The sequence below is a fragment of the Glycine soja genome, chromosome 14 (assembly GCF_004193775.1).
Source record: "Glycine soja cultivar W05 chromosome 14, ASM419377v2, whole genome shotgun sequence".
Taxonomy (NCBI): Eukaryota; Viridiplantae; Streptophyta; class Magnoliopsida; order Fabales; family Fabaceae; genus Glycine; species Glycine soja.
The window spans coordinates 8005001-8020345 of record NC_041015.1 but is presented as its reverse complement, the minus strand read 5'-3'; the positions used below and the strand labels follow the sequence as shown (position 1 = coordinate 8020345).

The 15345-nt window shown below is 30.6% G+C and overlaps 1 protein-coding gene across 2 annotated transcripts; it reads right to left on the bottom strand.

Moving 5' to 3' along the window:
* Positions 1 to 556: 556 nt before the first annotated feature.
* Positions 557 to 2674, bottom strand: LOC114384909 (U-box domain-containing protein 4-like). 2 transcript variants are annotated; one of them, XM_028344743.1, is made up of 2 exons: positions 1484 to 2674; positions 557 to 1008 (listed from the first exon to the last, which is right to left on the bottom strand). In XM_028344743.1, exon 1 carries the CDS (start codon positions 2556 to 2558, stop codon positions 1485 to 1487), a length of 1074 nt encoding a protein of 357 aa, XP_028200544.1. In that variant the 5' UTR covers positions 2559 to 2674; the 3' UTR covers positions 557 to 1008; position 1484. The 2 variants fall into 2 exon arrangements, with proteins under 2 accessions (XP_028200544.1, XP_028200545.1); XM_028344744.1 differs by having other exon boundaries at positions 1581 to 2670.
* Between the last annotated feature and the right edge of the window lie 12671 nt (positions 2675 to 15345).

Genomic DNA, 15345 nt, shown 5'->3' with positions numbered 1-15345 from the left:
AACCATCATTTTCGTCCCCACTTTATTTATTTTTAATGCAACTTCAAACTATCCTTCCATTCATCTCAATTTAAAATCAAAATTTCAAAATAAATATCCACCGAAAAAAAAAATCTCATTCGTCCTTATTCCAGATATATCTTCTGTAGTTATATGCAAGGTAACCTTAGTTGAGGGTGATGCCACGTTTTTTCTTGGTGGTGCCTTGGTTGTATAATGATTGGTATCTCTCGTGCCTTTCCTACATCTTTTATGTATAATATACCTTTGATTTGCAGATAAAAAAAAAAAAGATGACACGCACTCAATTATGAAGAGATTTTGATTTGATTTTAATTTTCCTCAATATTTTGATTTCATTTATTCTCTTTTTTTTATAAAATCAAAATATTCGACAAAAATATTTTAAAAAAATATCCTGGCTTTTATCATGACATTTTGATTTTATTTATTCTCTTTTTATCGATGCTATCTCTCATCTACCTAATCCAAGTACAAAAAAATAACAAACCCTGGTTACTTTTCGCTAGAAAAAAATCCTAGAAGAACTCTTTACTTTTCAAAGCTATGTTTTCTTTATAACGGCAATAATTACATAAAATAGTAGAAGGGCCCAAAAGCGATACCATCAGCCCTCACAACATTCACAGCAATAAAATGAAAATAAAAGAAAAGAAATTGGGGGGTTTTTTTGCAAAGCCCAGAAAGCAAACCAAGCTGAAACTCGTATCATTTTGTACCACAAACTTTACAAAGCTTCTTCTCCGTTAAGAAGATATTTACAAAGTTTTAACTCTCCGTCTCTCTTGGAGGACGCACGTTGTGTTTTAACCAAATTCACAATTTTTAAACGTGGTGTTTGTACACACTCACGCACGGTGAGGTGGGGCACCACCAAGCTGAATAAATTTATTTTATTATTGCTGGCGTTTACGCCACCACTTCTGATGTACGAACAGCGCCGTAGCCGGATCTTGGTTGCCGCAGAAGCTCAATTAGTTTCTCCGCCTACACACCAAAGCAAAACAAAAACTAAATTCAACAACAACAAAAGTTAAAAATATATAATTAATATATATATCGTAAATTTTAATTATTGCTCAAGCATGGAGCACTAAATCAAACCCGGCAATTAAAATATTCCCAAACCCAACCAATAAGATTGGCATAAACGATGCAATCGGAATACATGAGTCGATGCTCACTATGATAACAAATTTAATTGCACATTTAAAAGCAATCTATTTTGCGGTGGGTGGAGATCCACCGTGCAACGAAGCTGGCGTACAAAAAATGATTTCATAAAAGAAAGTGATAAGATGACAAAGAAATAATAGTATTACATTTTGGTTCTTCAATCTTCAACAATTGTATTTGTCACATCGGTACAAAAATAGTTTTCCGTAACTAGTTACCAAACCGAACTGGTGTCAAAAGGGTTTAATTTAGTTGACTTGGCTGAGGTGAGTTATTTGATTCTCACCTTATAAATAAAAAAAGGGATCAAACCGGTTTGAAGGGAAGGGTGCCACGTCACGAGCGGAGAAGAGTAATGGAAATGGCGTTGAAGAGAATAATACCTTTTGCTTGGCACGATTGGTGCCGGACTGAGACAAAGAGACCAAAGGAGGAATCGCACCTTCGCGAGCGACCATGGTGCGATACGCCACGCTGTCCTCGCAAACCTGTAAGAGAATAACCACCACGATTTCCTTCTGCCGCTGCGTCCCAACCTCGACGATCTCCACCAGCACCGGCACGCCTCCTTCCTCCACCAGCGCCGCCCTCGCCTCCGCTACCGCCACCAGCACGCTCACCACGTACGCCGACTTGTCCACCATGTTCGACTCGAAGTCCGCCATCAGCTCCACCAGCACCTTCATGATCCCCGCCTTCACCGCCCTGATCTTGTTCTCCTTCACCATGCACAGCGAGTACAGCGCCGTCGATGCGTCCTTCTTCGCGCGGAACCCGCCACTCTCCAGGAGGCTCACCAGAAGTGGAATCGCGCCGGACCGCCCGATCGCCGCCTTGCTCTCCTCCACCTGCGAGAGTCTTAGCAGCGCGCACGCCGCGTTCTCCTTCGCCGTCGGGGTTCCCGCGCCCAGCGCGCGGACCAGCGGCTTGATCGCGCCGGAGGAGGCTATCACCTCCTTGTTCTCGTCGCAGAGCGAGAGGTTCAAAATCGCGGTGACGCCGTATTCCTGGAGCTGGAGGTCCGGAGACAAAATGAGAGAAATTAGCGGTTTGATTGCGCCGGCTTTCGCGATTTTGATGCGATTCTCCGGCTTGTTCTTCGCGAGTAACCGGATTTCCATGGCGGCTTGTTTCTGATAGTCGATGGAAGAGGAGTGGAGATCAGAAACGAGTTGGCGAATCAAGTCGTCGGAATTTTCGGTGGCGCAGGCGATCAGAAACCTCCGCGTCTGCGAAGAAGCGGTGGCGAATTCGCCAGATCTGTCACTGTTGCAGTCGCTGAAGGCGGAGGAAGAGGAATCGTCGTTGATGCGGAGTTCGGTCAAACTGCGCCCCATGTAAGTGTAACCTTCTGTTCCCATCGGACGACGCGGAGGTTCTGGAGAAGGGGAGAAAGGGGAAGCTGTTGGAGAGTTGCCAGAAGGGAAGTATATGAATGGGAGGGGACTGGGATAACATATTTACATCTGTATCCCAACCTTGGCCTCTGGGGCTGACACGTGCACTTATTAAGATTGATTTTACCAAATTCCAATCCCGCAAGCACGTGCGACAACTGTTCCTTACTTCCTTTAAACGCGTGCGTACGAACATCGTTTCTCGATGAAGCGTGTTGTTTTTCTGGTGCTGTGTTGAAAATTACTTAAAAGGTCCGTTCAAGATAGGTAATATTTTATCACTTCTTATAAAAGAATGCATTGGAACGCAGGTCCTTGGATTTCAACGCTAAAACAAATACAGCCTAAATTGATAGAGTAAATAACATCTGAAGTAGATACTGTTAGGATTTTTAAGAAACTATACTAACATGTTAGTATTTACATTTAGTGAATAAGGTGAAGAAGATAAGAAAAGAGAAAATGATTTTATATAGGAGAGGGGACATTTATATTTTGGAATATAGATCTAGAATGATTATAGTATTATAGAAATTTTGGTTCCTCTCATTTTCATCTACGATACTTGTGTGAAATAGCAAAATATATTTAATAAAATAGTGTGTAAATATAATGCTAATTTAGTATTTTAATATGTAACTCTTTCCATTTTTTTCTCTCTCAAATTTAATGAATCATCACATTATCAAGGAGTCTGATTGAATATACATTTTTTTTATAAAAAAAACTATATTTTTAAATTTCTCAATTATTCTGACATCATCAAGTATGTTAGTTAACTGAAGATTTAAAAACATAATTTTAAAAGAATAAAAATATGTGACTATTTAGATTTCTTAGTGACTAGATAAACTAATGGACTATTAATGTTGTTATTAGATCGTTATTTAAAATTATTATTAATACTTAACAAGAGAAACTAAAAAAAATATATTTCAAGAACTAAAATCAAGACAAAAATCTTTAAATGATTAAAGAAAACTTTATTTTATAGGGAAAAAAAACATATATAATACAACTACGATGACAAGTATCATTCAATAAAATTCATTTCTTATAACACGGGTATCATACATTATATCACATAAAACAAATACATGAAACCATAAATTACAACTAAGTTATAAAGGAGAACTTCGGACTTGAATCTCAAAGTTTTTCCCTCCTTCTCTTCTTTTATCTTCTCTATTCTTTCTATTTGTCACAACTAAACATAATGTCTTACTCTCTCCCTTCTTATAACACTTAGTTGGGTAAGGATTTGGATGAGCCTAATCCCTTACTGGACCTTAGATACACTCTTAGGTTCTATCATCTTGGTCTCACTAATTTCTAGCGTTAGAACACCACAACAACAATAATAACACCGATAATACAATAATGATAATAACATAACAACAGTATTAGCCATATTAAAAATAATATCAACAAATATAATATAATACAATAATAAAAATATTAATAATAATACCAATGATAATAATAATAATAACACTAAATAAATACACATAGTGTGTGTGCACACACATGAACACACTCACAATCTTACAACATATGCACATGCTTGGGAAATAGTCAATAATATAATATAACAACAATAAAGATATACAAACTATATAACAATGCAGTCTTAGAAGATTAAATTATATTCCTAACACTTAAAATTTAGGATGTTACATTCAGTCATGAGTTTCACAATTTTTTTACTTTTAAATGTTTCAAACCTTGAAAAAGAGAAAAAAATTACTCTTTTCCATTGGCTCATATTCAATCCATATATATATATATATATATATATATATATATATATATATATATATATATGTGTGTGTGTGTGTGTGTTTAATATGCCAAAAATGATAGCAAGGCAATTTTCCTATAAGCAATCTTTTCACTTCGAAGTATTCTCTCTAAGTATTCAACTATTCAATTCTCCAAAGGTATTGTAAAAACTACTTCGAAGCTCAAGTCATAACTCAATGCTAAACAATAAATAAACATAATAAATAAGAATTAACCGTGTCATTTCTGGTGTAAGAACATTTTTTATTTCCAAATCTAGTGAAATATATTGAGCCATGAGTTTCATAAGTTTTTTCTTTCGGTCAGTTACTTTCAAATGTTCCAAACCTCGGAAGAGAGCAACAAAATACTCTTTTCCGTTGGCGCATATTCAATCCATTCACGTATGTGTGTGGCAAACATATACTTAATGAGAGAAAGAAAAATAACTATAGGTATGATAAGTGATATAATGTGAGGAGAATAATTGATTATAAAAAAATATCAACGACATTTTTGGAGTGGAGAAGTCTTCACCAATCAATTAATACTCAGAAGTTTTTGTATTATTGTTTAATTACACATTAGTATGAATAATAATAATTTGTTAATTTTTATATCATCTTTATTGTTATTTATAAAATCTAATTACCGAATTCATCAAGATAAATAAAAAATGATTATTTTAGTTTATTACAATAAATTTATCTTAAATTTATATTTTTTTTCAAAACAACCAATTTTAGTATTATTTCTCTTTCTTTTCAAATTGTTTGTGAAGTACAATTAATTAAGAATATTTCATTCTAAAAATAATTAATGCTAAAATATTATAAATTATTCTTATAAAATGAAACTAACCCTTTGTGTTTTATAAATAACAACAAAGATTGCAATAATTACTTAAAAGTTATATCTATTATAATTTTAATAATGTAAATATTTTTTTTATAAATAAAACAAATTATATGAAATTGATTGATTATGCAAAACGCAACTTTTCTTTTTTAACTCAGCAACTTTTCTTGGTGAAGATTAAATTTTAATCGTTTAGCGTGATAAACCTAGGATCACTTGATCGGTTGATCCTATCTTGTGAAAATTTGTATTTAGTACATTAAAATAATTAAATTCAGTGGGGAAACAAAATAAATGGAGGTAGCCGAGTAGTCTCAGTTGTCCAATAAAATAAATTGTATTGCTAGCGTAGGAGAAGTGAAAGCCAATAAAATAATATATGGAATTATATGCAAAAAATGAAAAATGAAAATGAATGATGGAAAGCAAGGTGGAAAGAGAAAAAGGGTTATGTCATCCAACATCCGTTGTTTTCTTTTAATATAATAAAGGGATATTGGTTTTAATAGAGATGAAGTACTTTTGTCAGTATATCAAACATTGATATCAATAGATGGAAAATATAGGAATCCTAATACATTTTTTACATATATTTTATTTTAATATTTTGTTTAATTTCTGATTGGAATTTTTTAAGAATTAAAAAAGTTACGAATCAAGTTTATTTAATATAAAATGAGATTTATATTATTTCGTGAATTTTAATAAATTTTAGTTCATAATAAAAAAAGAAGTATATATTGAATAGTGTGTTAAATGTGTTATTAACATTTTTCATCAATAAATAGATTGAGTATCTGACTTCATTTGGCTTTTTATTTGTTTTTAGTTTTAGTTCTTGCATTTTTTTTAAACAAACAACTCTTGTTACCAGAAGTATTCATGCTTCAATTTAGACAAATTTTAATTTTTAAGTAAAAAAAATCCAATCCGATTATAAATATATATTGCAGTTCAATTTTGGATAATTTTAAATATAATATTAAATTTGATTCACTTTATCTTGATTAAAATTAATTTAGATTAATTTAATTTGGTTTTTATATCTTTGTTTCTAAGCACGTAGTTAATATTAAATAAACTTGTACCAGAAAAATATTAAATAAATCGAAAATGCTCAATGATATAATGAAGATTGATTTAAACTTTAAAGTATTAAGTATGACATCTAAATTATAATATTAATCAAAATATAATGAAATTTCTTAAAAAATAAATATTAAAATAACTCAATATATTGATGATTGGTTTAAGTGATACATGGTTAATTCTCCTTAATTGAAGTCTTGAATTCAACTTATGTGCATGAAAAAAAAAATCGTTTTCGAAGAATTTAATTTACCATGTTGTAAATGTTCGCAACTAAAAAAAAAACAATTTTCCATATAGGATACTTAACACGTCTAGAATAAACGGGAACTAATACACATCCCAATATTGAAACACAAGTAATATATGATACTTGTACTTGGAGTATAAATCAAAACTAATACATATCCCATTAAAACACAAGATAATGAAATTATGAAAAAATTGTATAATTTTATAAATTTCCACTTAATACAAATATGAGTCGCAATGTAATTTCATAATCAAAATTATGTATGTAAAATACATTATAATACATCCTATATTATTTAGTTTAGATTTGATTAGGCCAGCTCATAAAATTACATCCGTTTTGATGAATAAAAAAAAAATTTGGTTAGAAATCATTTTTGTTTTACTTTTTGGCTTAAATATATTTTTAGTTATTGATAAATTAATGATTTTTTTTAATTCTTAATAATTATTTTTTTACATTGAGTCTCTAATAAAAAATTATTTTTTGATTATTTTAGTCATCTTAATATATGTATTTTTTTTAGTCTTTATAATATTTTATTCATTTTATATATTAGTCCCTTTAAAAAATATTTTAGAAACTACATATTTTAGAAACTAACTAGCTTAATGTCTCGTGTCCTGCATGATTATTAAATTTATAATTTTTTTATATTTTATAACTTTTTAATGTATTTATTTATTAAATTTAATTAATAGAAATATATTAATAAAAATGTTTACTAGTATATATATATATATATATATATATATATATATATATATATATAGTTAACCATATTAATACATAATAAAATGTTAAATGTTATAATCAAAATTTTGTATGATGTATATTATATTTTTATACATGTGCATCAATTTTGTGTTTTTATAAAATTTTGTACTTCATAAAAAATGTATCTCCATGAATTTTATTTTATATTTAATATATTTTCTATATTTTTATATTAATAAATTTATATATTGTTAATTGAAGAAATTTGAACATTAATCAAATAAGTTAATTTAAAATATAAAAAACTTCTTTAATTGAATAAATAAGGAAAAAATGATTTGAATTAAAATCTTATTCCAAATGGGTGAATGTTATTATTTCAAATGTTCTTTTGCATTTGAACATATTTTTTTTTATCAATTAGTGTTTAAATATGATTCACAAATTCAATATTTTATTTTTATATTTCATTTTTATAATTTTTAATTACAACATACAAAACTGATATAGCATACAAAACATGCTAATAAAGATAAATTGTTAACAAAAAACACTAAAAAAGAATGAAATAAATTCATCGATGATCTATTTTTTGTGTACATTATTAAGTAATATTAGAATCATTATTAAAAATGCTAAAAGAGAAATGAAATAATTGATTAAGAATAAAAATTCTAAAAATAGAATTATTTTAATTTAATAGAATAATAATTGAATATCGCTCTAATAGAATGAATAATAAAATTATTAAAACAAATGAATAATAAAATAGAATCTATTTAATAATATTAATTTGAATTAATAATTAAATTAAATAATAATATTTAATAATTTTAGAGGGAATAAGAATGAGGTTATCAAGTGATATCATCCTATAAAATCAAATATAGATAATAGATAAATAACAAATAATGAACCATTATAAACGAGCAAATATGATGTTGGGAAGAAAGGGAAATATGGTGGGCAAAAGAACCCACTTCGGTATTATTCTTAATTAGAATTTGAAAATATTTATAATTCAAGGGTAGTAAAAGATGTGTGGGCAAAAGATGTGTAGAATTATTATTCGTAAAGCTTCTATTGATTTAAAACAAAAATGTTAAACATGTATTCAAGAAAAACAACTTAGAAAGGGTTTTACTACATGTATTGAAAGAGAAACTAACTTGCTTGAATTGGTTCATAGTGATGTATGTGATAATAATGATGTGTTATTAACATGCAGTGGTAAGAGATACTTTATTACTTTCATTGATGATTTCTCCAAATATTGTTATGTGTATATAGTTAATCATGTGAGTTGTTTGATAAGTTCAAAGAATATAAAACAGAAGTAGAAAATCAATTAGAAAGAAAAATAAAATTCTACATTCTAATAAAGGTGGAGAATACACATCTTTAGACATGAGTATTTTTTGTGAAATGCATGATATTATTAATGAAGTGACACCTCCATATGCTCCTCAATCTAATGGTATTGCGGAAAGAATGAATCATACCTTGCTTGATATGGTGAATGTTATGCTTGTAAGTTCTGGTTTGCCAAAAAATATGTGGGGTGAAACTTTATATTTTGCATGTCATATTCTTAATAAGGTAACTTATAAATTTTTTGAAAAAACCCCTTATGAGCTATGGAGAAAAAGAAAATCAAATCTAAAATATCTTAAAGTGTGTGGGTGTCTAGCAAAGGTTAACATCCTTATTAATAAGAAAAGGAAAATTGGACCAAAAACTGTTAATTGTGTTTTTTTTTTGGATATTTTTTGTATAGTATTACATATAGATTCTTGGTTGTTAATTCAGAAGTGTCCAAAATTTCTAATGACACTATTATGGAATTTAGAGATGTCACTTTCTTTGAAAATATTTTTCCTTTGAAAAATAAATTGTCTAAATCTATTTGTGGTACTTCTTGTTCTAATTTATCATCTTGTAGTAATGCTAATAAGGACGTTGCTTTTGAACCTAGGAGGAGTAAAAGGTCAAAAAACAATATTACGGATTCGCTTACAAAAGGTTTGACTGCGCCAACAAGTATTTGAGTCGTCGAGGGGAATGAGACTAAAGCTCATTATTTAGTTACAACAATGGACACTCGTCTCCGTGCGATTGGTGATCCCATAAATGAATTTTAACAGGTAACAATGAAATTGTTTGTTGATTAAAGTATACAAAAATACAATTTTGCAAAGTTGTTCCATTTCTCATTCCTATGATGATGTGTATTATAAATTGTGGCAATATTAAGATTGAGGTATTTATATATGTGTACCAAAAAAATACGTCTTAATGAATTCGATGACAATCGTTGTAGGGGTGAGGTTACAAACCACTCTTTGAGGATTCACCTAGTGAGTGTGGTGGTGGAACCACCAATGTGAGATATGAGCTAATCTCTAAGTAACACTCACAAAACAAGATATATGTGTAAGGTCATGTAACGTGAACTCGTTGATTAGAACCTAAATGAATATCAATATTGTAGGAGTTGTGTATTAAAGTCCGGTTAAAGAAGGTGTAGTTCAAGATAATTAAGTTTCTATATTTTTCTTGGTTGGAAGTTCATAAACACTAAGTATAAGACACGTTGCACTTACACATTAACTTGCATGTAATAAGATTGTTTATAATTGGTTTGTTAACATTCAAAAGGTGACAATTTTTTTTAAGATACTAAACTTGGGTTGTATCTATATATATCTCTCTCTTCCTTTAGCTAGAAACACAACTAGAAAAATAATTTAAAATTTTTTCTTCCTTTTCTTATAAAAAATTATTTTTTGAGAGCAAGAGCATTGAGTTCAAAAGGTTTGAGGATTCTTTCACTACATACGATCGAAATCAATAGGTTGTCGTATCTTGAGAGATGAACACAATCAGATTTTTCAACTAGTGTAGTGAGAACATTTTCTATGTAATGATAGCGTTTGCACGTTTTAATCCAAATTATTTAAAATTTTTCCTTTAAAATTATTTTTCTTTATATTTATTGTATGTCATTTTACTACGGTTGTTTTGTTATTTAGTTTAAGACTTTGCAGCTTCTTCTCATTTATTCTTTTTTTTTCTAACACATTAGTCAAGAGAAATCTATCTTTTGCCATGGCGAGCATCAGTCAGAGGCACATTCAAGGTTTATCAAGCTTGCTGGGTTTCAAAGCTTGCATAGCACAAGCTCACAGCTTGGAAGGGGAAGCTTCTTTCTTTGATGCGGAGACTACAACTAGTGAGATAAGTGATTGAATGATCCTTGATGTATTCATTTCATGTTTATTTGTGGCCTTCAACTTTAATTATTTAGTTGGAAAGGCATGTTCGTAATTTCATTTGGTTGGGTGATTGTGAGCATAGGAATCTTGTCACAGTTTCTTGGAAAAAAAATTTCAGACCTCTTAGTGAGGGACAACTCAGACTTCGTTCTTTTAAAGCGCTAAATAAAGCCTTAATTCTGTCTCTCACTTGGAAATTTGCTTCTTCGACAACCCAATTGGTGGAGATGCTTAGAGCTAGGGTCTTCAAAGATGGAGTATAGGTTTGAAATCATGTAAAATCATCTTTGTGATCAGGTATGAAACAATTGTGGAGTACTTTGAGCTCAAACATTGTGTGGGTGATTGGCAATGGGCAAAGTATTCATTTTTGGACCCAAAGGTGAGCCTCACAAACTAAGGATTCGGCAATGCAAATTCTTTCTCATCTTCAGGTGAACCTGTAAGCAAAGGTAGCAGATTTTATTCATCAAGATAAATGAAGGCTTTCTGATTGGTTTCAACAGTTAGCTCCTAATATTGCTACTGAGATAGAGAGCACGACCATTCCTTTATTTGAGGATGAGGATCGCCCAGTTTGGCAAGGTACTCCAACATGAGCGTTAGATCTAAAGGAGGCTTATTCGTTCTTGCAAGGTGCTTCTAATGACATCCTGTGGACTAAGCTGATTTGGAAAAACTGCATTCCGCAGGCAAAAACTCTAGTGCTATGGAAATTTATTATGCAAAATAAATTGCCAACTGATGATGTATTGCAATCAAGGGGCTGCAACATTGTTTCAAGATGCGATCTTTGCGGCTGCTTTATTGAACATGCTGATCACCTTATTCTGCAGTGTAGTTTTGCGTCCAAGATTTGGGATTGGTTGGAAATAAAGCTGTAACATAAGCTGGACAGAAGTTCTATGTTGAACATCTTGGGTTTTCTAAATTCTGCTTGTTCTCCCCAGCTGCATGAGGTGAGTTTAGCTGCCATTACCTATGCAGCACCAATACTGACACTGACACCAGACATGACACGGACACAGATACGTGGACACTTGTCAAACATATCAAACTCAATCCTAACACCGAAGTCGGTGTCGTGTTGGTGTCGATGTCGTGTCGGACACCAGACACAGCAAGGGACCGGGGTGTGTCCTGCTTCATAGGCCATTACATACACAGTTTGGAGTATATGGGATTGTCGGAATAAGAGCAAGTTTCAAAATTAGAAGCCTAGTTTTTGAAATGTCATTCTGGCCATTGAAGCTAATACAAAGTTGGTTTGGATTCGACTTCAAGCTCAATGTTCCCTTCAATTTATGAATTTTCAAAGCTCAAGGCTTTTAACATTTTCTGCCATTCGAGAAAGATATAGGTCATACAGCTGTATTACGGATGGGTCAAATGCAATACGGACGGGGCTACTAAAGGATCTCCCGGTGTAGCAGGTTGTGGTGGTATCTTTAGGAATCACCACACAAGTATAATGGATTGTTTTGCTTCATCTCTAGGTGTTAAATACGGTTTTTTGCAGAAACTTTTGCAGCAGTTATAGCTATTGAGACTGCCTGCGAGAAGGGATGGAGGAATTTGTGGTTGGAATGTGATTCAATGCTGGTGGTGCAAGCTTTTAAGAATGAGAATATAGTGTCGTGGACCTTGAGGAACATCAAGACTAGAGATATGAACCTTGTTGTTGGGCACATATACCGTGAGGGCAACACTTGTGCAGATAGGTTAACGTCTCATGGGATTAGTTTACAAAATTTTTGCTAGTGGGATTTTGTTCCTTCCTTTGTTACAAGATTTTTTGTGCAGGACAGACAATGTCTTCCTTGTTATATGTTTAGATAGTCATTGTTTTGCTTCTCCTCGGTTAGGCTTTTGATGTCCTCCCATGGCTTTTGTCTTGTTTTTATTTGTCTATTTACTGAATCTTTTGACAGAGGTGGTGTCAAAGATTATAGTAACCTTCTAGCCTTGACATTGCCTTTGTTTTTTAAAAAAAAAATACAATTTAAAATATTAAATACTGGAAAATATACATTTTTTACTATGATTAGTAATATTAAAAAGTGGAATTAAAAGATAAATGAAATTATTGTTAATAAAAGGAAAAAAATGTTAAGATGGGAGGTCTAATTTTAAAGAAAAATCTTTATTTTTAAAAATATATTAATTAATATTGTGTTTCTTTTTTGTTTGTTTCAGTTTAAACTTTTAATAATATGTAAATGTTTTAGAGACTTTCTTTATATGGGAATTTAATGTAAGTCACTTAAAAACATATTAATGACGAATACTTGACAATGACTTTGAGATTGATTCTACGTCTATGCTAAATTAACTTTTGGCAATTACTCTCTCAGTTTCAGATAATGTAACGTTTTGAAGAAAAAAATTGTTCCAAAATAGATATTATTTTTAATTAATACTTAGTGATAGTAAGAATAAATGAGTAGTTAATTAAAAAGATAAAACATATATTAGGAAGTTATTTAATTTTTTTAAAATCAATAAATTAATTATATTTTTTAATTCATGCATGAAAATCTTAAACGTGATATGATATAAAACGCAGTAAGTAATTTTTATTTTTTTTATCCTTTTTGGCACGCGCTAGTATGTTTGGCACTAATTTGAATTTTGGTGTTATTTTTATTTTATTCTTTTATCTTGGTTAACTTGTGTCGGTTATGGTCAACACTAGTTTACTAATTTCAGAAAAAATATTTTTAATATGTGTTGGTTGGGATGACACTATTTTTATTTTTCGCTTAAATTGAAACTTGGAACACTCGTTGCTAAAACAAAAGCATAGATCATTGTCGATGTTAATTACTATTTTTTTAAAAAAATATTTTTAATATTAGCGTTGGCTTGGTCAATGTTATTTTATATTTTCCTACTCGAGTCAAAATGAGAAAAAAAACTCCCCACTAAAATAGAAGAGAAGGATGTAGAATAGGGCGTAAAGGAAGCGATATTGTGAGAGAGAAGGAAAGAAGAAAACTATGGCCACCAGAGAGAAAGAGAAAATGACATTGTCATTACTTGTGAAGGCTCGTTATGTCCAAAACAGGAAGACGACGAGATAAAGAGAGATAAAACCATCGATAGAGAGTAAGATGGGAAAGAAAAAAAGAGAGTAGAAAATGAAGAAGAAAAATTCACCTATCACCTTTGTGCATGGTGGTGGCAAATTGCTAACGTTGCAACACTACTTTTGGTTTTCTTTTTCTTTTTAATGTTTTTGTTCTCTATTTTTACTTGTTTTTCCCCTCCTTCTGTCTAGTTTTCTTTTTGGCACTTAGTTGGAGAATGATGATAAAAAAAAGATATTGGTTTATAGTCTCAAGTGGTTCATGTGAGGTGTAATAGTTTGATGAACATGGTGAATTAGGCATTGCCTTCTACAATGGGTAGTTATAAGTGATCACAATCACAGCTAACATTATTATAAAATAAGCAAATTAGCATCGGTTAGACTGATGTTAATTGAAAAAAAATAATGATGACTTAAGCATTAATTTGGTCGACATTATTAAGTGTTGTATTTTTTTGGTCGTCATAAAAAAATTAGTGTCCGACTATAATGATGACAACCTCGTAATTGTCACTTTATCATTGCTAAAATAGTTATTAGAGTTTAATTTTAACGATTAATATTCGACTTTTGACCAACACTAACACACTTTTGATATTCCAGCAACATGTGCTTTTCTAGTTTTATTTGTTTTAAGTTAGAGTTGGCCATTTTGGCTTGTTAAAGTAATCTGTTATGGTGGATAGAAGTTTTATTTGTTTTAAGTTAGAGTCTTTCATGCTTCGTTGCTTGTGCTACCACTAATCTTTCTTGTTACCGTTGTTTTCTTGTTTTAAATGAAATCATGAATAAAGAAATTCTAACTCATTTAATTAAGAATAATATATGAAGTATTATAAATCTGATATTTTTTTTATCAACTATAAACCTTTCGGTGCTTATTTTTAATTCCTACGAATTAAAAAATATTCTCAAGTCATAACAGATTAATTCAAAGTCAGACATATCTGACTCATAAATGGAGAGATAAATTATATTTAATACTAGCTACATTACTGTTGTTTCTTATTTTACTTTTAATGTCATATGTTTATAATTTGATGGCCAAGTTAATATTTTATTTTAATATAATATATATTTTAGAAGGAAACAAAAAAAGATGGTAACCTCACGCAAACGTTATTAGAACTTAGAAGGTAAGCGTTTTGTATATATGTACGTTGTACGTTGTTCAACGGTTTGGCTTTGGTTCTCAAGACTCAGACAATTTATACCTTTATTAAATAAGACTCCGTGATAATATTACTACTATTTTCGCTCATATGTATATTATAGACCTTTTCTTAAGGAGTCGACATTAAAATATTACTACTATTTTAGCTCATATGCATATTATAGACCTTTTCATACCCTTTTGCCGAAAAGGATATGTTGATTGAATAATTAAAATGAAAAGGAAAGCAAGTTTCAAAATTCAACCAATAGGATTATATGTACCAAAAAACACTTCCAACAAATTCGAAATGATTGTTGCTATAATAAGCTTATTATGGTGTTTAGTTATCTAGATATTATGTGATCTTTGAGGTTTGAACAATTCCTCTTAATCCATCCCTATTCTCTATAAGGCTTCTCCATTTTCTACAGCATTTTGTCGTAAAGGTCACTCATGGATAGGGACATTCATTAAAGGAGAAAGTAATATTTTTTCTGAGATTTATTTATATATAACTAGTTGAACCCTGT